This window comes from Callorhinus ursinus, unplaced genomic scaffold (genome assembly GCF_003265705.2).
Source record: "Callorhinus ursinus isolate GAN/ISIS: 27379988/994484 unplaced genomic scaffold, GSC_fseal_2.0 scaffold2, whole genome shotgun sequence".
In the NCBI taxonomy this organism is placed as follows: Eukaryota; Metazoa; Chordata; class Mammalia; order Carnivora; family Otariidae; genus Callorhinus; species Callorhinus ursinus.
In genome coordinates this window covers 53,273,198-53,299,477 of record NW_027397064.1, presented here as the reverse complement: position 1 = coordinate 53,299,477, position 26,280 = coordinate 53,273,198, and the positions used below count along the sequence as shown (strand labels likewise).

Below are 26,280 nucleotides of genomic sequence, written 5' to 3'. Positions count from 1 at the left end.
GTGGTGCGCGCTGGTTACCACGGCAACAAGCCCGCCGGAAACGGAAGGCTGCTTGTCCTGAGATTTCTTTTTAACGGAATAAGCCCATTAGGAATAAAAAGTAATCAGTGAAGTTAGTCTTTCCATTATTAAATCTATCGTCGAAGACTTTAGGCTGCTAAGGCCGTTTGTTACGCAAGACTGAACACACTCTTCTAGGTAGCTCAGAGATGAAAACTCCACTTCCCGGCATGCACCACTCTAGTTGTGGCGTAGCCGGAACGTGACCGCGCTGTAGCTGGGGCCCTAGTCTCGCGGCACCCACTCACAGGCATGGGAGGAGATGAGGTTTCAGTACCTCTTCCCACCTGTATTTTATGGAGATTGTTGGCTGCCAGTTGTATCATTTCGGTGTCTCGCGTGGGGGAGGAAGGGTTATTGTCTGAAATCCTTTGTTTTTTTAAGCCTTTTTTAGTTTGCAATGCATACAAAGGTGCCGGTTCGTGTTTTGTGCTTGTGAATTAGCGGGAAGGAAAAGGTGGATAGCTCCTTGAATTGCCCTGGAATTAGAGTAGGTTTTTTGTTGTTGTTGTTGTTAAGATTTTATTTATTTATTTGACAGACAGAGAGAGAGAGAGACAGCGAGAGAGGGAACACGAGCTGCCCCGAGTGCATACTTTCTACTAAGGTAATATGGAGAGACCAAAAGTCTTTATTTTTGTCGTTTTCACAGGTGACTGTAGGAAATGGTTTTGTATTATATGGTACTGTGAGACATTCAATTTTAGATTCAAGTGTCTCCATCCCCTTATTTTTCATAAACAATTATTACAGAGCAGATGGCAGCGTTTAAACTTGGCTGCATCTCCTGCCTTGGTCCTCTGGCTTTCAATACAAAAAAGAAACCATTCTTCCTTGATCTACCTAGATCTCCACTGGTCTTCTATCATATGCATTGGCCTGTCTAGTCCCTAAGATAAACGGTGTGCAAATAAAAGCATGTTTTTGCTGTATACTTAAAAGACTTCAGTGCAAGTCCTTTATCTTCCTCCTTTATAGTTTTGCTGCCCATGCAGCTTATCTATATGTAAATTTTAGACACGACTCCAACCATATTGTATTATTAGACCACTTATGTCCTTTTTTTCCCTGATCTTAATAACCGCTCCATATTCTGTATATTGCAGGTAAAGAATCTGTGTACTGGAAAGGTTTAAGTTATTTGCTTAAGACCACACAGTTAGATAGGTAGCAGCTGTGCCAGGATATCCAACATCTAGTTTCAGTAGGAAATAGTGACTGGTAAGTAACTCATTATGTATATCCCCTTTAGATGAGTTTGTAAGAGCCTAGCGTTTGTAGAATGGAAGCTTAGTGTCGTTTTCGTACATTCAACCAACCAACCAACCGACTTGGTGTGGGCAGTAGAAATCTGAACTTCCAGATCGGAATGGCAGCTGTGAGCAGATGTTAGGAATTAATTAGTGGGTGGGGTGGTATAGCTTCTAGTCAGTCACCTGGTGTATCTAAGAGGAGACTTCTCCAGGTGTGTGATTGTTCATATCAAAAAACAACTGACTTTATGTACTCATTCAGTCTTCTCTCTTGCTGAGAAATTGGCAGAGCTGTGAAGCTCTGAGTGGGACCAGAAAAGGAACTTGCTACTGTATGAATATCAAGAGAGGAACAAACTACATATATTTCATAGGGTTGAGTGGGGGCTCTCACACACCTGAGATACCCCGAGAAAACAGGCAATGAAGACTCCTATAATTCTCCTCAGACATTCTTTCAACCCAACCTCTGGGTGCACCCTTTTAGGGCCTTCAACTTAGCAGGTATGTGGTTTGACAGAGGCTGATTAGTGCTGCCCAATAATTGAGGGGTGGGTGTGGGAGGATCTTCACCTTTATGGCTGCCTGACTACATTTGTCCCTTGGAAACTCAGGCACAGTATTTTAAAATCCTTATGTATTAACTGTTACTTTGGGTAAGTTACTGTTAAATCAAGGTAAGACAACAGAACATTGAAATGGGAAACTACCTTTTTATCTTTGGTCAGTCTTTTTTTCAGAATTGGATTTATATCATGAAAGCATTCACCTTCAAATGGCTTCTTGGAAATGGATGAAAAATAGGATGACTATCTGCTCTTCCCCAAATTTTGCTGATCCCTTCAGGCGTCAGTTGGGGGCCCCTCTGTGTTGGTGCCTGTCTGTGGGCGTGGCAGCCGACAGGGGCAGGAGGGAGGTTGCTCTGTGTCTTTCCCCTTGTTTCATGTGCTACTGTTCCTGAGGCCTGGCTTGAAAAAAGCAGGGCATTCGGTTTAGACAGATGGAGGGCAGGGTCATTTTCAAAATGAAATAAGTGCACAAATCACACTGTGAAATTGGCATGACCATCACTGCTGCTGTGAACACTGACTTTTATTTAGTCTCTGATAGGCAGTTGGGGAATAGATTAGCGTTTTGGGGGGGGGAGGGTGAAAGAAGGCCCTTTAATTAATGATAGAAATTCTGGAAAGTAATAAATGGGATGGAATATTATAGAATGTCATAGGGCTCATTTTGTTTCCAACAGAATCTTGAAAACTGGAGCATGTATCAGAAAGTAAATGTACCTTTCCTAGCAATAAGAAAGCACTTGGTGGTTGAGATAAAATGATTTAGTGCCTTATTGAAAGAAACGAGGCTTTGAGGAAACGGTGTTGGGCTCGATGGATTTTGCTGCATGAGGGAGGCATGTTTACCACGTAGAAGAGTTCCATTCAGGCAAAATGTGTAGGAGCTAAAAGCATGAGGTTTGGTTCTTCATATGCTTATGTTTCTGCCTGCTAAACCGTGAGATGATCAAATCCTGTTCTATTTGTATGTGTAATCTATTCGGCATTGTCTTGTAAAACAGTTGGAAGGTATGATTTCTTATTTATCCCACAAATGTGATCCTTTCCTATTGGTAAATCGGTCATTTCTGAACATCTCAACTACCACAGCCGTGGGCAGACATCTTCCTTGATAACGGAAGACCTTCTGCAAAACCATTTGCCGGTTGTTCTTTCCTTTTCCCTCTCATTGGCAGGCCATTTTCTTCAGGATGGCCAGTTTCAGGGGCTCAGTTACCTTGCTTCCTCTCAACAATAAACAGGGAAAAAGAATAAATTAGTGCCAATTGGTAATGTAATTGACTTTTAGGAGCATCTGTTCAATCTTTTAACAAGATTGTATACCAGATCAACACTTGGGGACATTTATGCTCAGATAGTAAGCCATTTAACCTCATTATGAACTTTCTTTTTGCTGGTAGTTTCAGCTTTATTAATATTTTAATTAGATTTCCTTCTTGGATATACCTTGGGTTTTTTTTTTTTATCAAGTTGCCTATATTTGGGTGTTCACAGTATTATTATCTAAATTATCAGGGGAAGCACAATAGCATTATGGCTCATAAATGGAATTAGTAGAGAAGGCACGACTGTGGATACTGGCATTTAAAGAAAGCAGTCAACCATCCAAACAAAGAGTTACTCTAAGCTTCGTGTTTATGCTGTACTTTCTGTACTAGGACCAGGTCCTGCTTTGCCTAACTCCCCTTATTAATCCTCACAGCCCTTCTGTGAATTAGGCGACTCTTACCGTTGGCCCCACTAGAAAATCTTGGGCAGCAAAGCACAGAAAGAAGCCTGTGGTGGCTGCAGCCAGCACGCGGGGACTGGCGATTGCTTCGGCTGGCCGGTAGGGGCCGCCCTGCACCTCTTCCCTCGCTTCCCCTGGGCACCGCCTCTCCAGTCATTTGGATTGGCTTTGGATCATTTGCTGCAGTTTGTTCTAATAGAACAGGCACAATGGTGTAAGAATTTTAAAGTTTAAGCACCGAAGCCATTGTGTAATTGTATGGCGTCAGTGTGGCTGACAGCGCTGCATTGATGTGATCCCCCTGTGTAATTGCCCATGCAAATTCGAGCAATCTGTAACGGACGCGGGAGCCCGCTTTCGGCCGCGGCTTCTCCCTCCAGAAGATCTTCAATAATTCGAAGAACCTTTTGTCATCTTTAAAATGCTCCACGGACAGGAGGGTCTCAGGATCCCTCTCATATGGGCAAACATCACAGATCAAGACAAGGTTAATGGGCTAAATTGACAGTCTAAATTGTCGCTATTCGGATGCATGCTTGCCTCTTTCAGCCTTTAGATCACCCTTCTCAAGAGAGAGAAAGATTATTCCAGAGGCTTCTTAAACTTTAAGCATTTTATTAAAAACAAAGATAGTTAGGTCTCTTAAAGCAGATTGTTTCAAACTCATGAACTGGCTGCTTGGGAAATGGCACCGCGATCTGCAAGGTAGTATTCTCAACAATGAAACAGCCTGGCAGATCTGCACAGAGAGTGACTTCAAACAACTCAGCTGAAGAGAATTTCCCTTCTTTTGTGTAGAACAATAATAATTAGGAAGCAAATCCAGGGGGGATCCTTTTTAGATTATTGTATATCAAAATAAAACGGCAAAAGCAGTTTTCCCCCATGGGAATGAGACTTAACAAAACCTAGTCTCTTATTTCCATTGTATGCTGTTTCTTTTTCTCTTTCCCCACCCTTCCTCCCTTCCTCCCTCTCCCTCCCTTCCTTCCTTCCCTTTTTCTTTCTCTTCTTTCTTAATTCGTCTAAAGATGATTTGATCTGAATCTAAAGAAAACAAATTGAGATTCTGATACACATATACACACAGAAAGTGAACACAAAGATAGATGATAGCTGCAAATAGCACATTTTGGTCTCAGCGAATACTTCATTTACTTAATAAACATATTTCTTTCTATGCCAGTGTATACATTCGACAATATTGGTATAGATATGCCACACAGATAAACAGCTGATCTTTAGCCCTGTTGAGAGATGTGCCAAATATGCAAGAAGATTCAAAATTAAATTAGGGAAGATGTAACCCCAAATTGCTAGTTGAGGAAAAGTAGTAACACGAACATGTGAACAGGACACCAGGCATTGCTGAACCGTGTGCTGCTCATGACAGTCCCTGGACACGCTTCATTTTGTTTCTGCCATCTCTGTCTTGGATTCTGTGACTGCTCACTTAGGCAACTCTGGCCTTCTTGTAGCCAAGACTCAGCCTTTACATTTCCTGCTGCATTTGAGTTTGGGGAATGCTTGACAGCAAGTGGCAGAACGATTGTTTCAGAGGCTGTTAGGCTGAAGCAGATAATGAAACCTCCCTGTGCTGGTGTGGCCAGAGTTTTTACGGGCCCAAATTAGGTTTTGTTCTTGTTCTGTTTAATGAATCTTCTTTTGAGTTTTTATTTTTTCCAGCCCGGACATTTTTCTTTAGATTTAAATCTCCCCCAATATGTTTAGATTTCTGTCCTGCTTGAAAGGAGTTGTTTCACACTATTTCTAGGGATGAGACTATATCTTTCGGCAATTCATTAAGAGTCAGCAGGAGACATGGATTTTAAAATAATTGCACTGCAAAGTAAATTGAGCAGACTCTGTTTAATGACCTAAGGTAAGGGGATAAAGTATGATAAATCTTGATACATGAAAAAAATCAACTGAATTCCTGTAGTGTTAACATTAGATAATATTGTTATTACACTAACAAAATCTTAAAGATTATTTCTAACCCCAATGCAACATGTATGCAAATATAAAATACCTGGAAATGTATAGACATCTCAGATCTTAGAAATAAAAAACACACGCAATTTTAATTTCACCTGACTCACTTTATAAATTGACTTCTAAATTAAAGTGACTGCCATTTATGGGACATCTAGATATGAGATAATCTAAAATTGTCCTCTACTAAGTAAAAGGGTATATTTAAAAAAAAATGTACTGATGACCATATCTTTCATGATCACTAGAGGCAGGCTCAGATGTATCTGTGGTAAGGATGTTTTATATCTATCCATGTATGTAACTTTTTATTTTGTCTTTGGAGAGAAGATGACCTTTGTGGGTGTGCTCCTCTTTTATTTGAGAAGAGTAAATAAGACCTTTATGTAGAAATCATTTTAAAAATTAAATACAGCTTGGTTCTCTGGTGCAGAAATGAACTGAATAAGAGCCAGCGCTTTTATTTTGCAGGTGGAAAACCCAAGACCTGGAGAGTCCCAAGAGAACAGGTCCAGCTGGTGGCCAAGGGGACGGGGAGCCCCCATCGGCTGTGCATTGCCTGGTGCCCTTTACAGTTTGCACGCTGTCCCTCCTGGCCGGGATCGCAAGCTACATCATAGGTTGTGCGTGTATTATGTACATTTTGACTAACAAGAAAATAAATAGCGTGTCTGAAAAAATACATCACACGGAGAAAGTAGGATGAAGTCATTACAACAATTAATGGCCAAGAGACTGGAGCAAGCAAACATTGTCTGGTCAGGTGAAGGTTTTATAAGAGGCTCACATTTCAATTGCCTTTCTCCAGTAGGAAATAAACATTAATAATAAGGACTGAGAAAATTTCTGTGTATTGTAGAAAAGCTGAGTACATAGATAACCACACATCCCTCACAGTCTTGGAAAATTATGCATTATTTAGAAAAGGGATTAAAAATATCTCCAACTTGCAAGTGTTCAACCTCTCACCCCCGGGGTTGCACAGGGAGGGCGCTGCTGTCCTTTCCACTGCTTCATGGTCTCTGAGGAACAGACCCATGGCATTAGTCAGCAGTTTCTGAATTTTGACCCACAATAGGAAAGATACCTCGAGACAGGAGAAATAGATGGAGGCAATTACACACAGCTACTTGATTGATGGTTGACATTGTCAGGGCTCCAGTGTACGGCAGATTGTGATGGTGTTGAACTCCCCTTGCCACCAGTGGATGTTGCTATTGGCAACCGTGCAGTGAAGCCAATAAAAAGGCAAGAAAATGAGACGAAAGCTCAACCTTAGTGGAAGCCGTAGGGTTTGTGCTATAAATTATGTTCCCCTTAGCAATATGTAGCATCAACGTTCAGGGCGGCTACAGTACCCGTAGCTGCCTGCAGTCTCCGTCGGACCCTGGGTCTAGTTTTATCATAAAGCACATGCTTTAAAATTTTGCTCTAGATAGGCTGGCATCCGTCTGTCGGGGCTATTTATTTATTTATTGTTGGGGAGCATAACAGATGTGGGTTCGTCTCTGCCTCACACGGACTGATTTTCAATTCCCGTCTGTGATATAAACAGGATGCAGCGCAATAGCTAGAAACACCTGCAGTGCTTCTGAGTTTGCAGACGCCGACCAGGGTCTGTCCCCAACTCCACCCCTGCTTTGTTCCTCACCTGAAGGAGGCGAGACGGTGCGGCAGAAGCTATTTTCCTTTCTAACAGAGCGATTCAGAAAACTGGCTTAATAAAATCCATAAATCTGAACAAGCTCCTCTTACCTGCTCTGTGGAGGCAATTTCCCTGCACTCATTTTCTCGCCCAGCTCCTCCAGCCTTGCCTGCAGAGGCACTTGTGAAGGTGAGCTGGGAACCTTACTGTTCAGGCTCCCACTCCCTCCTCTCTTTGGCCAAACCCCCCTCAAGTGTCTCTCTTTTCTAAGCAATTGATGACAGGAATCTGCGTCCTCATTTTGGGGGGTAGAGGCACCATTTTTCTTTGTTTGGATTGTTTACTTGGCCTTTGGCAGTCCTCTTACCAGCTGCCTCAGCGTCTGTTTCTTTTTGGGTGTCTTTTGCTTCTCCTCATCTTCCTCGCTCACCCCCCCCCGCCGCTTGCCTGGTTTATAATTTTCTGATACTTTATTTCTTGCCATGAAGAATCTTACGTCTTCCCTCCCGATACCCGCTCTTCCCTCACTCCTGTTTTGGTACCTTCCTTTACCCATTCTTTAAACATTTCCGGAATGTCTACTGTGTGCCTCTGGGGGAACAGTGCTCTTTGTGGAACGTGGTCCTTATTTCTTTAATATTTGGGGAGTCAAGTTAATAACTGATATTGACCAGTAAAAACAAGAACAAAAATGGTGAACTTGGGATTTTCCAGAGCTGGAATGGACTTCAAGGTTCATCTAGTCCAGGAACCTTTCAACTTCTCAGAGCTCCTTTATGGACCGCCACATATGTAATCAAAGAGAGGAGAATTTACAGGGTTCTGGATCCCCCAACCTGGCTTCAAGCAGAAAATTTCAGTTTTTAGACGTTTTATATCTTGGACAGTCCTCGTAAGGCTTATTTGCACAAGGAGTTCTAAGGTTAAAATATGTTTGAAAATCTTTTCCTAATATAATCTCATTCAACAGATGTGGAAACAGGCTGGGAGAAGTTAGGTGACTTGTCTACAGTCACCTGATCAGTCGTGCCAAAGCCAGGGCAGGAAGTCTAGCTTCTAGTCCAGTGTTCTTTGGACAAATCAAACCACATCCTCAACCTCTCAGGTAAAATGGGGAGCAAAGTAGTTTTGTAGTCATTGCATCAATTTAATATCGTCTATTCTAATTATAAACCTAGTTTCCTAGAAAATATTTGTCCTCTGGCCAGACTGTTATTTCTTCACTTTTCAAGCATCATTTCTTACACTTAAGGAAAAATCGAAAACTGAGGACCACTGCATTTGGCTTTAGGTTGGTTTTGGTCGGAACCTTAAATGCTTTACAAAAACTTACCCCTAAGAGAACTCAAGGTAGTCCGTGATCGTTCTCCATGGTTCTGCTGTGTCTGGAAAATGTCCCTGCTGTTGGGAAGAGTTCCTAAGTATTCATGTGTCACCTGTGGTAAATCCAGCTGTGGACGTCCTTTCATTCCTCCTTTAATTAAAGTCTCTTAACCCATTCCTCCTGGGAGAAAACTTGGTCTACAAGGAAGGTTGAATTTTAAAAAACTGAAAAAGGGAACCGCAATCCCCATGGAGTGTTATGAGTGTTGTATAAACACCAGTCACACAAACACATCTGCTGTCTCCCTACTATGGGCCTTTTAGGGGGAAACTAGACATGATTGGTATCTGTAAGGATACTATAGTTTATATCTTAGGGAGGCGATTCTAAAGGCTCTGATCCATCATTAAGAAGCTTTGGGATAAAAATAAGATACCTCTACAGAATACAAAGTGGGATTCTTGGGACAGTGTGGCACAAAAGAGCGCTGAGGAGAGGATGCAAAGGCAGGCGTTGCGTGGCCTGTAACAAATCAAGGGCGGGATAGGAAGTGAAGCAGCGCTAAGGGCGTCCTCACTGCTCCGGGCTCCCTGGGCGGGGAAGGAGCAGGGCCGGCTGTCCTCAGGCGCCGGCTCGTCTGCCCAGCGCCCCGGCTCAGCCTCAGGCCCTGGGTGCTCGGCGGCCGGCCGGCGGGGAAAGCCCAGGGCCCGGGCCGCGCTCCCTCCCCGCCTGCGGCTGCGTCCCTCTGGGCCGCGCTCTCCTCTGTTGACCCCCCTTCAAGGGGAAAGCCCAGGCGTGCTTCCCCGCGCAAACTGAGACCTCATCTGCCTGAGCGAAAAGGGGCCAAGGGATGCCGCCGACTGGACCGAGGTCGGCCCTTCAGGACACTGTCATTCTGCGGCGGCCGCGAAGCTGGACGGTTAGTTTCTGTCTTCCCCGGCGGCCGGCAAGAGGCTGGCGGAGGAGGGGGAGGCAGCCGACGCCAGCGGCCTTTTCTGGTGCAGCTCTTCCCACTTACTTCTGTTCGCCGCCACGGAATCCAGCATCGGCTTCAGTTTCACATTGACCTTCACCAACGCCTGAAGTAAAACAAAAAAACAGGTGGAGGAGAGGAACCCGAGTCACTGACACGATTTTCCAGCTTTCACTGGTGAGGACAATGGAAACTGGCTGCAAGAAATGAAAAGTGGTAATTATTTTGGTAAACACGAGCTATTTACAAGAAGCAAATATGCATGTAACGCCACTGTGTTACATTAATAGAGCCATAGGGAAAAGGGAAAAATAAGACGGGGGTGGGGTGGGGGGTGGGGCTATGTACTACTCCCAGGGTGCCAGCCAGTTAGATTATGATCCTGTTTTTAATCCACAGCGGACAAGACAGGACACAAAATATCCAGCTCACACATGACTACTAATACGTATATTGTCGCCTGCCATGGAGACCTCCAGATCTCAGTAGACCATGAACTTCAGTTTTGACCAAGACACACCTTCCATTTGCTCCACCACAGATGGTGCTGGGTGGACTCACCGGATGAGAAAGGCCAGGGGACATCCTGAAAGAAGAGAGGGTGCTCATTTTTCCCACGAAGGATCTGGGAGCTGTGCTACACGTACAGATGTGGATGTGAACACGAACAGGGATGGACGCAAGCGAAGGGAGACAGGAGTGGGGAAGAGAGGGCCGGGGTGCCACGGAGAGCAGGACGGAAGAGGACATGCAGGCTGAGGCTGGAGGCCAACCCCGGACTCAGGGTCCTACTTGCAGGAGACTCTCCTAAATATTTTCTCCTTTAGTTAATTTTGAAATTTATTTATTTATTTATTTATTTATTTATTTATTTGACAGAGAGAGACACAGCAAGAGAGGGAACACAAGCAGGGGGAGTGGGAGAGGGAGAAGCAGGCTTCCCGCTGAGCAGGGAGCCCGATGCGGGGCTCGATCTCAGGACCCTGGGATCAAGACCTGAGCCAAAGGCAGAAGCTTAAGGACTGAGCCACCCAGGCGCCCCACTTAATTTTGTTACTAAAAAAAAAAAAAAAGAGTCCCCTACTCCTTAATGGTATAAACTTCCAGCTTTACAAAACTTGGATGGCCTCTATCTTGGAACAGAGCAATGAATAAAACAAGGATGGTGGAGGTGTGGGGGTGTTAGTTCATGGAAAGACAGTGTTCCCGCCCAATACCTGGGGTCTGCGTGCTGTAGCCACAGATGATCCCCCCACCCCCTGCTCCATGTAGACACCTTGCAGGTGTGTGTCCCCTTCATCCCAAGGGGAACAAAGCCACTGCAATGTTAGCATACCTCTGGAACAGCCTTCTTTCCAAGCAGGATGTGTGGTTAGGGGGAGGTTCATAGCAAAGCCTCCCAAAGGAGGAAAGAATAGCCCTTCATGTAGAGAGTGTCCTTCCCTAAACATGACTGCAAATCACCAGTTAGACCTGATCTATCCCCTCAAATAGCCCTCACTGCAGGATATGAGTTAAATGCAACTGGGTGTTAGTTAAGTGGTTGTCGAAAAGCCCAGAAGTAACCAGGGATCCTACTGAGCCGTGAGCCCTCCAACCTGGCTGAAGTGGGGTCCCTTCGCACAGACGTCTTTTAAACAGAGCATATTCTCTCTCTTAAAAGCGGTCTTTATTACACCAACCAACATTCAATTCTAAATCAGATTTATCAGCCATTCCATACGAAAATAAAACATAGCAACATGATAACTCAGGTAGTGATCAAAATCCCCTTTATTTTCATGAGAAAAATGCAGGTTACTGCTTTCTGCTCAATGCACAGTGTTTTTATTTGGACAATAGTGTGGGGTAGCAATGAATGCCATGGTTTTATTTAGTATAGTTTGGCACTGGTCCTCTTCACTCTGATCAAGCCTTTTAATTAAACTGACTACTATAATTCCTATGGAAATTAGTGTTTATGTTATTTTCTTGCTACAAAAGCATTTCTCTAGAACTTATTTTTTTTAATCCCAGGAGCACAAATTGGAATTTTTTTTCTGCCTGAAATGTAATTAAAAACTCATTTGATTACTATATTTCTGGCTCTGTTTTATTTATTAAATTCCTGTAATCAGTTTTCTTTTATGAAGCTGTTGGGAAATGATCTCAAAAGCAACACATTTTTCTCTTCCTTGGCAGGTTCCCGAGCATTTACTAAATTACATTCATAGCACCTGCCCATGATTCGAATTACGCCACCAATTTATTCCTTAAACCATTTAAGTTTATTTGGCTGAGTCCCAGACAGAGATTTCCTTCCCTTATCTAGCTCTTTGTTGTCTCTCTTGCTACCTTTGTGGTGAATACAAAAAAACAAAACAAAACAAAAAAACACCAAAAAACAACTTTTCCGGGGTGGGAGGAGCAGTACATATTTCTCAGAATTCCTTCTCTTTGTTTCCTAGTCTCTTTAATTAAACACGGAATTGCCATATTAGAATATCGTTTTCCCCTGGCAGGTGCAGGTCTAGGCAAAGGTAGCAAAAAGTCCCATCCTGTGCCATCAGTAAAAGAATTGCTCCTACTATTTAGAAAATATGGATATTCCTAAAAACTTCTCATCAGTGAGTGACACCTGATGAGTTATGTGCAAATGCTACTTGTTTCCAAGTCTTGTCTGACTTGTTCTTCACATTGCAAAAGAGAGAGGGGACAAATATCACCTGTCTCGTCACTCTCCATATGTATGCAAAGGGACTCTAAAGGTTATGTATGTGGTGCCATCAGCCATGGGATGCTGAATCTCCTCTGTGGCATCCCTGCAGTGGGACCCTCAGTATTTACACGTGTCCAGAGGCAGTGAACTCACTACCTCCCAGGTGGTTCTGATTTTAGAATGTTCCGTATATTGAACAGAAATCTATATCCGTGTAACTTCTACCTACTGGTCCTTTAAGCCGGAATCTACTTGAGCACTGTAGGACTGATGACTCATGTGCTGCTTCAAGTGTAGGTCAGGGTTGAGACTGACCTAATACCCCAACTTAGGATGTGCTGCTTACTATCCCTTGGGGCAACTGTCCGGCTCTCTCGGGGGCCCCCAAGCTTGCGTCAGCTCCACCTGGCCCACCACAGACAGCACCTTGGATCCCTGCCTGCTCCGGGACACAGCCCTGGGCATCTAGTCATCCAAGTGGCTGTGGGCCCCCACTTCCTCCTGATTCCATTCACTCTGTTGTTGAGTCCCCTTGGGACCAGCAGCTACAGTTTATTCCACATTTTATTTATGTTTTGAATAAGTAATACATTCCCACAGTCCAATGGATATAAAGGGTAAAAAGGTACAATGCACAATCTCCCTTCACCCCTGCCTCAGACACTTTCTTTCGCTAGAGGCAGCCAAAGTTATCAATTTCTTGGGTATCCTTCAAGAAACCTTTTATGCATATGTAAGCACATATAAAAATACATATACACATATATACATATGTATATAATGTCTATATGTATACATATATGTGTGTGTGTATAATTAAGTTGATTCTCCTACCATTTTGGATGTTTCTTTCAGAGATGGAGTGAAATCAAAACTTTGTGGAACAACATTATTATGATGCTTGAGTGAGCCCAGATGTACTGTGTAGAAATTAGCACTTGGAGTATATGGAGAGGAGAGGGACCACATTCTAATTTTCTATTGCTATGACACTGAGAGTTTCTTCTGCGGAGCTTAATCTGCTGTGAATCCCATCTACTGTCATTTTCCTCTGAAGAATCGTAGGTTTCATTTCTAGGAGTTTGATTTGGGTGCTCTTTTTAATATCTTCCATGACTCTGTTTATCATGCTTGATCTTTTCTCTAGCCTTATGAACATATAAAACATAATAAATGTCTTAATGTCCTTCTCTATCAATTCTATGATCTGTATCATTTCTGAGTCTGTATTGATTGATTTTTTTCTCGTTATTATGGGCCAAGTTTTCTTGCTTCTTGGCATGCCTGGTAATTCTTGACTGGGTATCAGCTATTGTGAATTTTATGCTGTTGTGTGCTGGATTTTTATTTAATCCATTTGTTTTTGCATTTCTTTAAACATTTTTCAATTTTGTTCTGGAATGCGGTTAGGTGACTTGGAAATAAGCCTCAAAAGGACCACATTATTTCCAAGTCCAGAGCAGCCTTTAGTCTAGGGTTAACGCGGGTCCGCTACCCAGGCAATAATCTTCGGAGAACTGTAGCCGGTACCTCATACATTTCAAGGGTTTTCTTTCAGGCTCTGGCTGGTGGGAGCGTGGACTGTTCCCCAGCCTGTGCGAGCTCTGAGCATTGTTCTACTTGCTCCTTTTTGCTGTTTTTTTCCTCAGCCTTAGCAGCTTCCCCACACGCATGTGGTGAACAGCGCTAAATATCGCTCTGCAAGTCTGTGGAGCTCGCTCGCGCTCTCTCTCTCTGTCTCTCTCTCTGTCTCTCTCTCTCTCTCTCTCTCTCTCTCTCTCTCTCGCGTCTCGTAGCTCTCTCCTCCCTGGTCCTCTTGCCTGGGAACTCCAACCTCCTTGGCCTCCCCAGACCCCGGGCTCTGCCTCGTCAGCTCAGTGAGACCGGGTTTCCCTCCCTGTGCGGCGGCCGGAAGCAGCTCCCGCGCTGAGCGGTGAGTGGTGAGCGGAGATCGGGGAGCGCTGAGCGGAGAGCGCTGAGCGCAGAGCGGAGAGCGGAGAGCGGAGAGCGCTGAGCGCAGAGCGGAGAGCGGAGAGCGGAGAGCGCTGAGCGCAGAGCGGAGAGCGGAGAGCGCGGAGCGGAGATCGGGGAGCGCTGAGCGGAGAGCGCTGAGCGCAGAGCCGAGAGCGGAGAGCGGAGAGCGGAGAGCGGAGAGCGCGGAGCGCTGAGCGAGGACAACTGCAGGGCTCACTTCGTTTGCTCCCCTCTCTCAGGAACCACTATATTGGGCTACATGCTGCCCGAGTCCTCTGTCAACTCTCGTTTCACGCTCTTTCCCGGTCACTCTCTCCCGGCCAGCACTGGAAGTCCCTTATCAGCGGTTTTAAACGGCTCCGTGTGGGGGACTACCCCAGGAGCCCCCATGGGAGTGCAAACAGGGCCTCTCGGCTTTGCGTCTGTAGCTCCTCCGGCAGCGGCCGTTGGGGAACAAGAACCTTTCCTCTCCCCTGCCCTCAGACCGAGGCAGGAGGGAGGCGCGAGGCTAGGCCAGCGGCCCGGGGCTGAGAGCGGGGTCAGGGCGTTCTGACCGGCTGCAGAAAGCTGCTATAAAAACAACCCCAGAACGACCCTCTTGGGAAATGAATATAGTATCCTCTCTTATTACCATTATTCCTGAGACCATGTTCTGTTTTGTTTTGTTGTCCGTTCACCAAGCTGCTAGGAGTCGGATTCTGGCCCTGCTTTTCCCTCTGCCGTCATGATCCACGTCTGCTATCTTGTGGCCCGGTGTGTACTTCTCAGCTGACCACAATCACTTCTTAGAACTCAACCGCTCCATAGACCGGGCACATGCGGGACAAGGGAATCAACCAGGAGAAAGCCACGTTCTTAGAAAAAGTCATTACTCCTCTACTCTGTTGTTGGAACGGGGCCTAAAGGAGCACCAGCAAATTAAAACCACATTTGTCTTTGAACTTGAAAATGTCCAACTATGTCATTAAGATCTTTTCAAAACTTTGAGGGAGTTATCTGAGCTGGCTATTCATTTACTTTTTTAAAAGGCCAAACAGAGAAGATGGTTTTCCCTTCCTATGGTTGAATTATGTAATTCCAAAGTGCTGGCAATAAGATTTAGTATTTTCTGTCTTCCTTCACCCCCACCTTACCCAAGAGAAATATTCAGAACTAAGAGGTACAATACATGGTAGAAAACAACCAATTTAAGGTATTTCTTTGGGGCACCTGGGTGGCTCCATGGTTAAGCGTCTGCCCTTGGCTTGGGTCATGATCCCAGGATCCTGGGATCGAGCCCCGCATCGAGCCCCGCATCGAGCCCCGCATCGAGCCCCGCATCGGGCTCCCTGCTCAGTGGGGAGTCTGCTTCTCCCTCTCCCTGTGCCCCTCCCCCTGCTTGTGTTCCCTCTGTCAAACAAATACATGATTTTTAAAAAAAAATTAAAAAAGTATTTCTTTAATATCAATTTTTTGATAAAATATAAAATTAGACTTGGAGTCCGTCTCAACTGTTTGAGGCAATATCCCTGTTATGAAGATATGATCACTTTTACTACCATGATTATTTACTTTTTGCGTGAAAATGTCAAAAAGCCCATTTGAGGGTTGGTATCTTGAAATGGAAAATCACTGATGATATGACCAGCTGCTGTCATCTCTGCTCAGACCTTCAACGGGAGGGGCAGGAGAGCATGCGTGGTGGCAGGCCCTGAGATTCTCTTGGATTCATGGGACTGGCCAGAGCATCTCTGAGGAAGAAAGAAGGCTTCTTCTGAAGGTATGTGCCTTCAGAAAGAAGGGGCCAGTTGTGGGAGCAAATCCAAACATCTAAATTGTCGAACTGCTATATCTCTTGATTCCCAGAGGTTAAGATTATTCATGATTCAAGCTAACGTAGTCCTGAATTTTCCATGCCATGTGGCAGTGGTGCAGTTGGCTAAGGATCACGTTTGGCTTGCCAGCCTTCCATTCTTCTGTCCCATTGCAAAGGCCATAGACAGTGAACTGCTGGTCCAGAACTGAATTCGTCACCTTCTTCCCAACTTCCTTCTTCAGTTCACTCTCTCGGGGAACTAAGCATTATCACCTCCGCCCAACTGTTCAGCCCAGAAATCTTTGAGCCATCCGTGACATCTCCCTCTTTCCCCCCACCCCAAACTTATCACCAGGTCCTGTCAATCCTGCTTCCAAAGTCTCTTTTCATGTCAGCCTCTTGCCCTGTCTCCAACCCTGGTTTAGAAGGCCGTCATCTTCTCAACTGCTCTAACCTGCTCCTCGCCTACCTGCCTGCCTCCCCTCCCCTCCCCATCTAATTAACCATCCACATTGTAGCCACAGGCCCCAGCTCGTCCCTCTCTACCCCAAGCCTTTCAGCGGCTCCCATCTGATATGAATGTGCTGGAAGACTCCACTGGAAAAAGAGAACTGTGGTATTAAAAGAGAATGGAATCCAGAAACAACACAGGAGAGGAAAAAACCCCATAAAACCCAATGGAAAACTTGGGTTAAGGTACAAAAGCAGAATTTTGAAATGCCCAAATAATCCCATCAAGTTTTCTAGAAAACCTGAAATTCACATCTTTCTAACATCTTCCTGAGTAAAAAAATAAATAATAAAAAAAAAATAAGCCAAACTCCACATGGTGTGTTTGGCAGGAGAGTCGCCGAAGTGTTAGTTACTACATGTGAGAGCAGATGGAGCTGGCTATGGGGTCCAGATGGGAGGCAGCAAACAGATTCCTCCTAAATTTCACTCTTTCTCTCCCCAGTTCAATGGCCTTTGAAACTCAAGGTTGTGTAAAAATTAATTTGCATTAAATTGCTTAAGATAATGTATTAACTACCATAGGAGGCTTCCAGCAGTTTTTTAAAACTTGCTTCGAAAAGCTAATAATCAAATAATGGTGAACACAGAAGCAAGCCAAGACTTCTGTGAATAAATGTTTTTAAACATTCACATTAAAGATACCCACTTTAAAATAAATCTTTAGTGGGTAATTTGCTAAAGTCAGAAAGTTAATAATAATCATTTACATACATTACACATGTAACTATGCCAGGCACCGTGTACTATTGGGTTCTTCCCAGGCTAGAATGCAATGGAACTCAAAGGGCTCTAGCCTTATGACTTCTGCTCCATTTGGGGACAGAGTCATTTACTCTGCCAGGACTCTGGTATCTCTAATAGAGATTGCTAGTTGCCTTCTGAATATGCATTTCAGCCTCCCCTGACCTTAGGAATGGCCAGGGAGGTATAAGCAGAATTCATGAGGAAGAGTTTCTGAGGAAACTCTTAAATGGGAGTTTATTCAGCTGGAAGGTGCATCCTTTTGCTCTTGGTCCTATCTCCTTCTCGGTGCTGGAATATTAACATGATGGCTGGAGCTATAGTGGTCACTTTGTGACTATGAGGCAACCTTAAGTATGGCAGCCACATGCTAAGGAAAGATAAACAGGGACTGGGTCTCTGATGGCTATGGAACTACCATATCATAGCAGTCTAAAGTGGACTTCTCTGGATTATTTTGAAGGAGAGAGAAAAACAAATTTCTATTTTGTTTAGCTGTTGTGATTTCAGATCTCTATTACTAGCAGCTGCATGCAATATCTAATTGAGAGAACTGATGTCATGTTGTAGGTCTCTATTTTCTGTTGAACTGTGCAGGTGTCAGAGAATTCTAGTTGATTCCTTGCACTGGGGAATTATGAGTTAACTTTTTATGACAGCAGGTTACAAGTGAACCATAAGAGACAGCAGAGGCTATACACCGTCCCTTTACTGTTCCTCTGATAATAAAATCCATTCCGTGTGCTCTGAGTATGCACATAATTCAGGCCTGACCAACAGGAGTGCCTCATTGATTGGTGTAGGAATAGGGTTGCGGCCCAAGCTAAGGCAATCAGAACTCTCTCTAAGTTTTACCTGGAACTGCTGGAAATGAGGTTTTCCTTTTCATGCTTCTTTTGGCGTGATAATACCTCTAACAGACATGTGACATTAGACCTGTCAGGATGTGTGAGGAAAGCCTGGTTGAGAATGAAGCCAAAACATACGTAGGAGGCAGAGAAAAGGGGACACATCTTATGGTATCTTTTGAATGCCCTGGCTCTAGCTCTGTGCCACCAGCCACATGTGCCTCTCAGCTCCCCCCTTACTTGAGCCAATCAATTCCCATTTCTGCTCAGACTAATCTGGGTGAGTTTCTGAGCTCCAAATAGTCTTTTGCTGTTGTCATTTATTTTTCTTTGTCACCCCCAGAATTACTTGAGATTGAGCCTCCCCCACCCCCTACCCCCGCCCCCAGACTTTGAACTGGCGGCTCCCATAAGGAAGTCTCAGCTTCCTTAGCACACAAAGTTGCTGCTGACACTTCTGGGCAGTGCTCTTTATGAAATTAGTGAGGGTCAGAGATCAGCTAGCAGTTCTCTCCCTTCTCCTTGAATCCCAGAAGTGTCCCAAGGGTTGCTCATTCTTCGCCTGCCATGTTATGGGGACTCAGAAAATGCTAACAGTGTATGCCAATTCCCTCTGGTGGCAAAGTCAGCAGGCCTGTGGAATTTCAGCTTCCAACGAAGGAATACTCAAAGGAATCGAGAGTTGCCATCCATGTAGCCTGGATTTTCCCTGTAGACCAGGTGAGTTCTGACAGAAAGGACAAACAGCAACGAGCTGTTACTTTCTCTTTAGTGGGAGTTCACTATTACCCCATGTTTGTCATATCGGGTGAGATGCTTTCTCCATTTGAGAAAACTATTTTTCTATACATGTGCAGTAACAGCTTGGCTGTGTCCAAATTTTGCAAATGCCAAAAAATATTGTCAGATCTTTCTGAAATCTTTTAGTGATATTTGAGATCTTAAAATCTAAATAATGTGAGGCAGTTACCTGAACAGCAGTAAAGATGATAAAGCCACGGAGGTAATGCTTATTATGAGGGTACGTGAGCTCATTAGAATCCAATGGAAGAGTGATTCAGATCTATAATCAGAATCCTAAGGGCATAGTCTGGCCAGGTTATAACATTGATGTTTGTAGCATCGATGTCTAATATCCTGAAAGCTAATTATAGTACTAGTAGTAACTTAGGAAGTGATCCTTTCCTTTCCGAGGTGTGAAGCAGATGCCTATAGAAGTGAAGATGCTACAATGCTTGATACCCATTTTCTCTCCCTCTTTTCTTTCCATTTCCATTCCCTTCCGACCTCTCAGGTTATGTGTTTTGCTTACTTTATTTATACGCTCAAGGGATTCCTCTGTGGAAAATGATACTTAAAAATGACATTAACATTCTGAATTCATGAGGCAGGAATTTTCGTCTCTCTTGGGATAAACAGCATTGTTATTTCCATCATAGAGGGCAAGAGTCTTAAACTCAACAAAAACAAAAACAAAAACAAACCAAAAAAAAAAAAGCCCTCAAATGTCTACAGGGACAGGCCGGGACAGTTAATGCATGAAATAGGCTGCACGAGACAGCTGGGCGTGGTGGGGCCTCCAGCAAACTGGACTGTTTACAGTTTTAAAACAGCGTTCAACTGAATGAATCAGGCCTGTGGGCTGAGTCAGTTCTGTGGGCTGCCATCTGCCTGCCGTGACAGACAGGAAAACCCGTCTTGCCATAATGAACTCACTACTGAGTACTGAATGCGTCCCATGTTCCAGGCTCCATTTGAGGATCTCTCCGTATGTGAGCTGATGAAACCCCGCAACAGTGCTGGCAGATTGGTATTGTTGATCCCGTTCTGACAGATGAGGAACCTTAGACTGGGAGAAATGAAGTCAAAGGCACCAGAGTGAACATGGTTAAAATACAGCAGAGCTGGAATGCCATTTGTGACCTGCCTGAGTACAAAGCCCGTGGAAGGGATCTCACTGAGACGCTGGTAATGACAGGTGTCTCTCCCACCTAACTGCAGTGTCAGGCGAGTGGAGTGCCTCTTTTGTTCTGGGGTCTGGGACACTCTTTCAGGACAAGCCCACAGGTCGGAGACCACCTCCCTGAGTAATGTAGAAACACCATCTCCCAAACATTAGGTGCGGACAGTGAATCTTTTATCTGTGACTCATCTACTCTGTCCTGCCCTGGGAAAATAAAACAAGGGTTTTAAGTAGTAAATAACAGGCAGGCCCAAAGATAGTTTGTGTAAATGCGAGCAAGGAGAACCGCCTCTTCTGTTATAATGAGCCCCTCTAGGATACTGTCCTAAGTTATCCTGTTGTTTGGGTTTTTAGAACATATTGGTAGCTAATCAATCACCTTCATTGTGTAGGCAACATCTGACTTGGAATGGTTGCTGACCCAGAAGCCACAGCCTCTGACGAATGGGACTGTAGGTGGTTGGAACATGTAACTAAAGCTCAGCCACCTGGTAACAGTCCTCCCCTCCATGCACTGGGATGTTTTCTGGTGAAACGGGGCCATCTGCGATTTTATAGAAATATACAGACTCGATTATTTTGGCCAAGTTCAATGTGTAAGAAGGACCATTTAAACATTTTTAGTTTGTTGAGCTCCAGGAATTTGGTGTGGACTTCTCATGTGCCTTGAGTCTTAAGCTTCCCCAAACAGAATGGATAGGGTGCCTATGTAAAAATATGGAATTGTAATTCCATGCCCTTGGTGTGAATGGTGTTCTGAGAAAGGTGCTATGGGGCCTTCAAGAAAGGATTCTAGAATACTCCACTAACATTTTGCTCTTCGATTTTTAAAAGCCTATATTTGAGCATTTCAAAAGAATCAAAACACTAATTATTGGTACTGATGAACCGCTTAGTGAGCACCACGCAAATGATTATGGAACATTTCTTGCGAGGCTTTACGGGTGGTCCTCATGCTCAGTACCACACCGGCTCAGGTTTGAGACAGGAAGGAGCCCTCAAAGCCTGTGCACCCCAATGTCCCACATCTACAGAGCACCAGATTCAAAGCACCCATGAGAAATCCAAGATCCTTGGGACAAAAATCCTCTAGTACTTTGGTGGTTTCTCTCCGTATGTAAGAGAACTTTCTTTTTCCTAATTTTATAAGATAATGAAGAAAGTGAGAGTTTGGAGAGAAAGAATAGGAAGACAAGAAAAGGAATATTTTGCACATACCACTGGGTATATGAGGAGGATATTGCTTCATTAGCTGGCCTTCTCTTTGTCCAAAGAAAGAGGCCAAGCTGGTCACTTTAAGACCTGGTCGAGGGTATGCTATTGTGGCTTTTCTTTAGTTACATTGCTAACTTCCCCAAAAGCTGAGATATGGGAAAACTTTGTCTGGGGACAGCAGGACCATGACCCTGGATATTTTTTATTACATTACTGAAGTGCAGTTTAAGGATGAGAACATCAGGACGTTATGAACAGAAATTTCCTAAGGGGCAATGATTTTCTATCTCTCAATGCTGGGAAGTTTTACAGTCATTTGCCTTCCAAACACTGACCATTTAAAAATAAATAAGCATCCCAATAAAATGACAAACTAGATTTGTTTTTGAACTAAATTCTAAAGCTCACATGGAAAGATAAACACGCATCCTTAGAAAAATACTGCAAGAGTAATGCTGAAGATGAAACTAGGCTTATCATTAAATATATTATAAAAGACATTAATTAAGGTAGTATGATGAGGTGGACAGATTGATAGAACAGACTAGAAAGACTAAGAATAGAATTAGATTTAAAGAAATTTAGCCTATGATAGAGGTGACTTTTTAAATCCTAAGGAAAAAGACTAGTCAAAAGCTGATGGGAAAACTGGGGAACCATCTGAAAACCTAAAGTTGGATTCTGATCTCATACTTCACATCCAACAAAATAAAGTACAGCCAGATGAATCAGAGGTACAAATATAAAGAAAAAAAAAGAAACCGTAAAATACTAAAAGATGTTCTGAGAAAAATTCTTAAATGTTATCCTTTTGCAATGGGAAAATCATTCTATGCATGACATGAAATCCAGAAGCCACAAAAGAGTCATGAATTTGACTACACAAAATCGATATATTTCTGTACAGCATAAACAAAGGGAAAAGGTAAATGACAACCTTTTGCTACAGATAAAGGTCTATTTCTTTAATATATAGTGAGCGCCTACAAATCAAAAAGACCACCAGCCTAATAGAAAAATGGCAAAAATATGAAGAGTTTACAGAAAAAATACAAATTGCTCCTAACAAGTCTATACTAAAAATATGATTAGACTCATTTATGATATGGAAGATGCAAATGAAAACTATAATGAGATAGATTTTACCCTATCATATTGACACAATTCAAGAAGTTTGATAACATAGTGTGTTGTTAAAGGTGTGGAGAAAGGGGCACCTCACATATTGCTGGTGAGAATATAAATTGGTACACACTGCACAGAGGGAAAGTTGGCAATACCTATCATGATTTCAAATGCCTGTATGCCAAATAGCCAATACTTCTTTTGCGTATTTATCCTACAAATAAAGTCTTTATCCTACAAATAAAGTGTTTATCCTACAAATAAAGTGTGAAGAATGCATTTACAAGGATATTTATTGCACATTGTTTACAGTAGCAAACTATGAGACACGACATCGGTGTCCTTAAATAATTAATCATTGGTTAAATATTTTATTCTTCATCTTTAAAATCTAATACCCTATGGCCATCAAAAAGATGGAAGCAGCTGCTGCCTGGGCACTGGAACAGGAAAATCTCAAAAATATAGCAAGTGTGAAAAAACACGGTCTGGAGCAGGATATACTTATGCTCATATATGTGCACATACATGTATATACGCAGACACATGCACGCATATGTACATACATACGGGCAGAGTGTGCATATGCGTACATATATGCTGCATGAGAAAACAGTGCGTAAGCAGTGGGTATAAAAAATGCTTTTCCATAGATTGTCTTTAGAGGCATACACAAGAAGGTCATTAGAGGTGGTGGCCCCCGAGGGAGGTGCCTTGGGGGATAGGAGTGTGAGGGAGGATCACTTTTCTCTAATACTTTTGTGCCTTTTGAATTCTCTTCACTGGATGTGTATAAAGTATTTAACAGTAAGATATTTAAACATTTTATCATGAACCGATAAAGGAACTAGCAATCTTTGATCACGTGTGAGAATTATTAAATAACAAGTCATCTATCTGATTGTTAATAGTGAAAGAAGGTTCACAGATACAAGGATAAAGAAGAGAAATGCTTAGTTCATGAAGATCGAAATAATTTAGTGTTTCGCCACCATAATTCAAGGCTTATTTCAGTACGTTAAAGTATGTGGCGATACTGTTATGTATACGTTATAACCCGCTCCCCCAGCCCACTCAGCCACCCACATCACAAATAAGGGCCGACTACCTCATTGATCCTAAACATTTCCTCTGAGAAGCGATCAATGTCCCCTGCCTGGCCATTAAATAGATTTTGAAAAACTCTTCAATCCGTATCAGTCTCATATCCTTATTTAGTTCCTCAAATTTGCCCTCAGCTGGGAATTGGGCAGGCAACTGTGGTTCTGTTGTGTTCACCACTCATTTGAAGGGCCCCATCCATCATCATTTCTAGGCCTTTTCTGATGCAATGTAGCTTGTTCTTTGTCTTTCTTAAAAACTGAATGGCTGTTAAATTATCCATTTATCTTCCTTCAGATTTTCTGTTCAGTTTCTCAGGCCCTCTCGGGGCTGTCTTTTCTACCTTGTTTGCTGACTTTTCATTCCATTTCCCCCGTTCTCCGAGGCATCTTGGTTCACCATGCTGTCCTTCAAAACAAACTCCCTGGTTCGATCTGCTTTCTGCTTGCTGGAAATCGGCATCACTACTTGTGTAGACTTCCTTTAAATTTCGTCCCTTCAGGAGAAACTTGAAAACTCTGAGATTATATGTTTCCAATTTTCCCCATAGATGGCAGGGTGTACTGGGACAAACCATCACTGAAGGTCGGAAGTCTTGGGTTGTAAACCAGTTTTGCTGCTACTAATTCGGGTCACAAGTGACCTTTCAAGTTTCTGCTTTCCCAACCTACAGATTATTTATAAGCTCACTTCTCGTCAAGAATCTTCGTATCACAACAGCATGTTGTCTCCGTGTATAGTGACCCACTGAGGATGTGAGGTTTGTGGCACATTAAGGCCTACACACACACACACATACACACACACACACACACACACACTCACACACGCAGGTGGCAGCAGGAGCCCAGATTTGGAAGCAGAATCTAAGCTCTGTCATCTAATAGCTGCGTCTTCTTGGGCAAGATACTGAAACTCTCCAGCCTCAGCTTTCACATCTGGAAAGGGGGGATAATAGTAGGATCTGGCTTGCTATCGCTAAGAGGATTAAATCAGATAATGCTTGGAAAGTCAGACTGGTGCCTGGCACATAGTAAATGCTCAGGAATGTTATTGTAGACTTACAACATCTTAGTAAGCTAGGCAGTTTGGTAGTTACTCAAATTTACTATACCGGCTACTGAAGCTTAGGGGACATATTAATGATAGTAATAATAATGACAACTCACATGTATGTATGCATTTCCATGCGCCTCCTCTCCCTTGGTTCAGACTCTTGGAAAGGTTGATATTAACTATCGTCATTTCCCTTTGCTCCAAGAAGAGAGTCACTTTGTAAGGCCAAAGACTTTTAAAACTTAGCAAAGTGGCATTACTTTTAGTCCAACCTACAAGCTTGTGGTGATCACCATAAAAAGTGTAAGGAGTGGCTCCTGGGTGGCTCAGTTGGTTAAGCATCTGCCTTGGGCTCAGGTCATGATCCCAGGGTGCTGGGATGGAGTCCTGCGTTAGGCTCCCTGCTCAGCGGGGAGTCTGCATCTCCCTCTGCCCCTCCCCCTGCTTGTGCTCTCTCTCTATCAAATAAATAAATAAAATCTTAAAAAAAAAAAAAAGTCCGAGGATAGCAAGATTTAGGTTTTATAAATGTGGAGGGCAGATTTGAAAGGATGCTTATAAAAACACTCCGCCCCTACTGGCCCCTCTTAGGTCTCCTTTCTGGTTCCCTCTGTCTCGTTCTTCTCTGTAAGTCTGTTGCTCTTTTTCCTTTCCTATTTAGTTTTCGGCCATTCAGAGCATCTGTAGCACTAAGATTATAGACGACATAGGAAGGCAAGGACTTGGAGAATTACTCTTCCTTTTCTGTTATTTTATGGTTCTGTGGTTTATCCCTCCCTTTGCTTGTAGGAGGCAGCGGCTGGTAGGCTGAAACTCCCCCTGATTCACCGGGGCGATTGTGAACAGCAAGTATAACCTCCCTGCTTTCTCAGCCGTGAAATAAAGACAGAAATGCTAACACCCGCCACAGGGCAACTCCGGAATGGTGGGTTATTTCAGGGCACGCGGAAAGCACAAGGCGCGGAGGGGACGCCAGAGCTTCCTAGCGGCACCGCATAAGCCACTCCTCCCCGTTCCCCGTTTCTGCGCCCCCCCCCCCGCAGGCTGTGCTGCCGAGGCCGTCCCGTGGGGTCTCCCCGGAGGTCGGTGGCATAGTGTGTGCGGGGCATTGCAGCTGGGCAACAGAGACGATGAATGCAAATAAGTGTAATGTGCTTGTAAAGGAAAATGCAAAGGGGCCCTGAGGCTGCGGTCTCTACTTCCTGGGAGCAAATCGATCTTTTACCGGGAGCCTGTCATCCGAGCAGATTCCTCAAGTAAGAGTAGGATTTGCTGGGGGAGACGAGGGAGAGGTAGGGCGGGCAGTGAGAGCCATGTGAGCAAAGGCACGGTGTGCGAGCGTGCACGCGCGTGTGTGTGTATGTGCCACGTCGGTGGAGTAGCAGTTTGGGAAATGGCAGGTGACCAGTTACCTCAAGAGCAGAGGGGACGGAGCAAGGAGGGAGAGAAGGTGAGCTGAGGAAGGTCAAATGCCAGCTTAGACGTTTCCCTCCAGAAACGGGGAGGGAGGGTCTGAAGGACCCACGGTCAAATTTGCTTTCGGAAGATAACTCCCGTGTTGCTTTGGCCGATGGGACTGAGGCCGTGAAACTCGCCAGGGGCTGCTGAGCGTGACAAGGTCTGAGTGGGGACAGAGGACCCAGAGGAAGGAGAAAAATCATGATGTGGCAACGAAAAAATAATAACTGGCACCTGGTCTTGTT

General features: G+C 44.0%; 1 protein-coding gene and 1 long non-coding RNA gene across 4 annotated transcripts in view; one reads left to right on the top strand and one right to left on the bottom strand.

Moving 5' to 3' along the window:
• Nucleotides 1-300: 300 nt before the first annotated feature.
• LOC112807004 (uncharacterized) lies at nucleotides 301-8,213 on the top strand. 3 transcript variants are annotated; one of them, XR_012375081.1, is made up of 6 exons: nucleotides 301-517; nucleotides 602-667; nucleotides 1,167-1,281; nucleotides 1,576-1,817; nucleotides 6,078-6,226; nucleotides 7,162-8,213. It is a non-coding gene; the product is annotated as an uncharacterized lncRNA (long non-coding RNA). The 3 variants fall into 3 exon arrangements; XR_012375082.1 differs by lacking the exon at nucleotides 7,162-8,213 and having other exon boundaries at nucleotides 1,593-1,817; nucleotides 6,078-6,440; XR_012375080.1 differs by lacking the exon at nucleotides 7,162-8,213 and having other exon boundaries at nucleotides 6,078-6,440.
• Nucleotides 8,214-9,495: 1,282 nt separating this feature from the next.
• Nucleotides 9,496-26,280, bottom strand: part of PDE11A (phosphodiesterase 11A) — a 382,192-nt gene continuing 365,407 nt past the window's right edge. Inside the window, exon 20 of the mRNA XM_025849540.2 lies at nucleotides 9,496-9,654. Within this exon, the coding sequence (XP_025705325.1) occupies nucleotides 9,496-9,654 (159 nt within the window). The remainder of the gene's footprint in view (nucleotides 9,655-26,280) is intronic.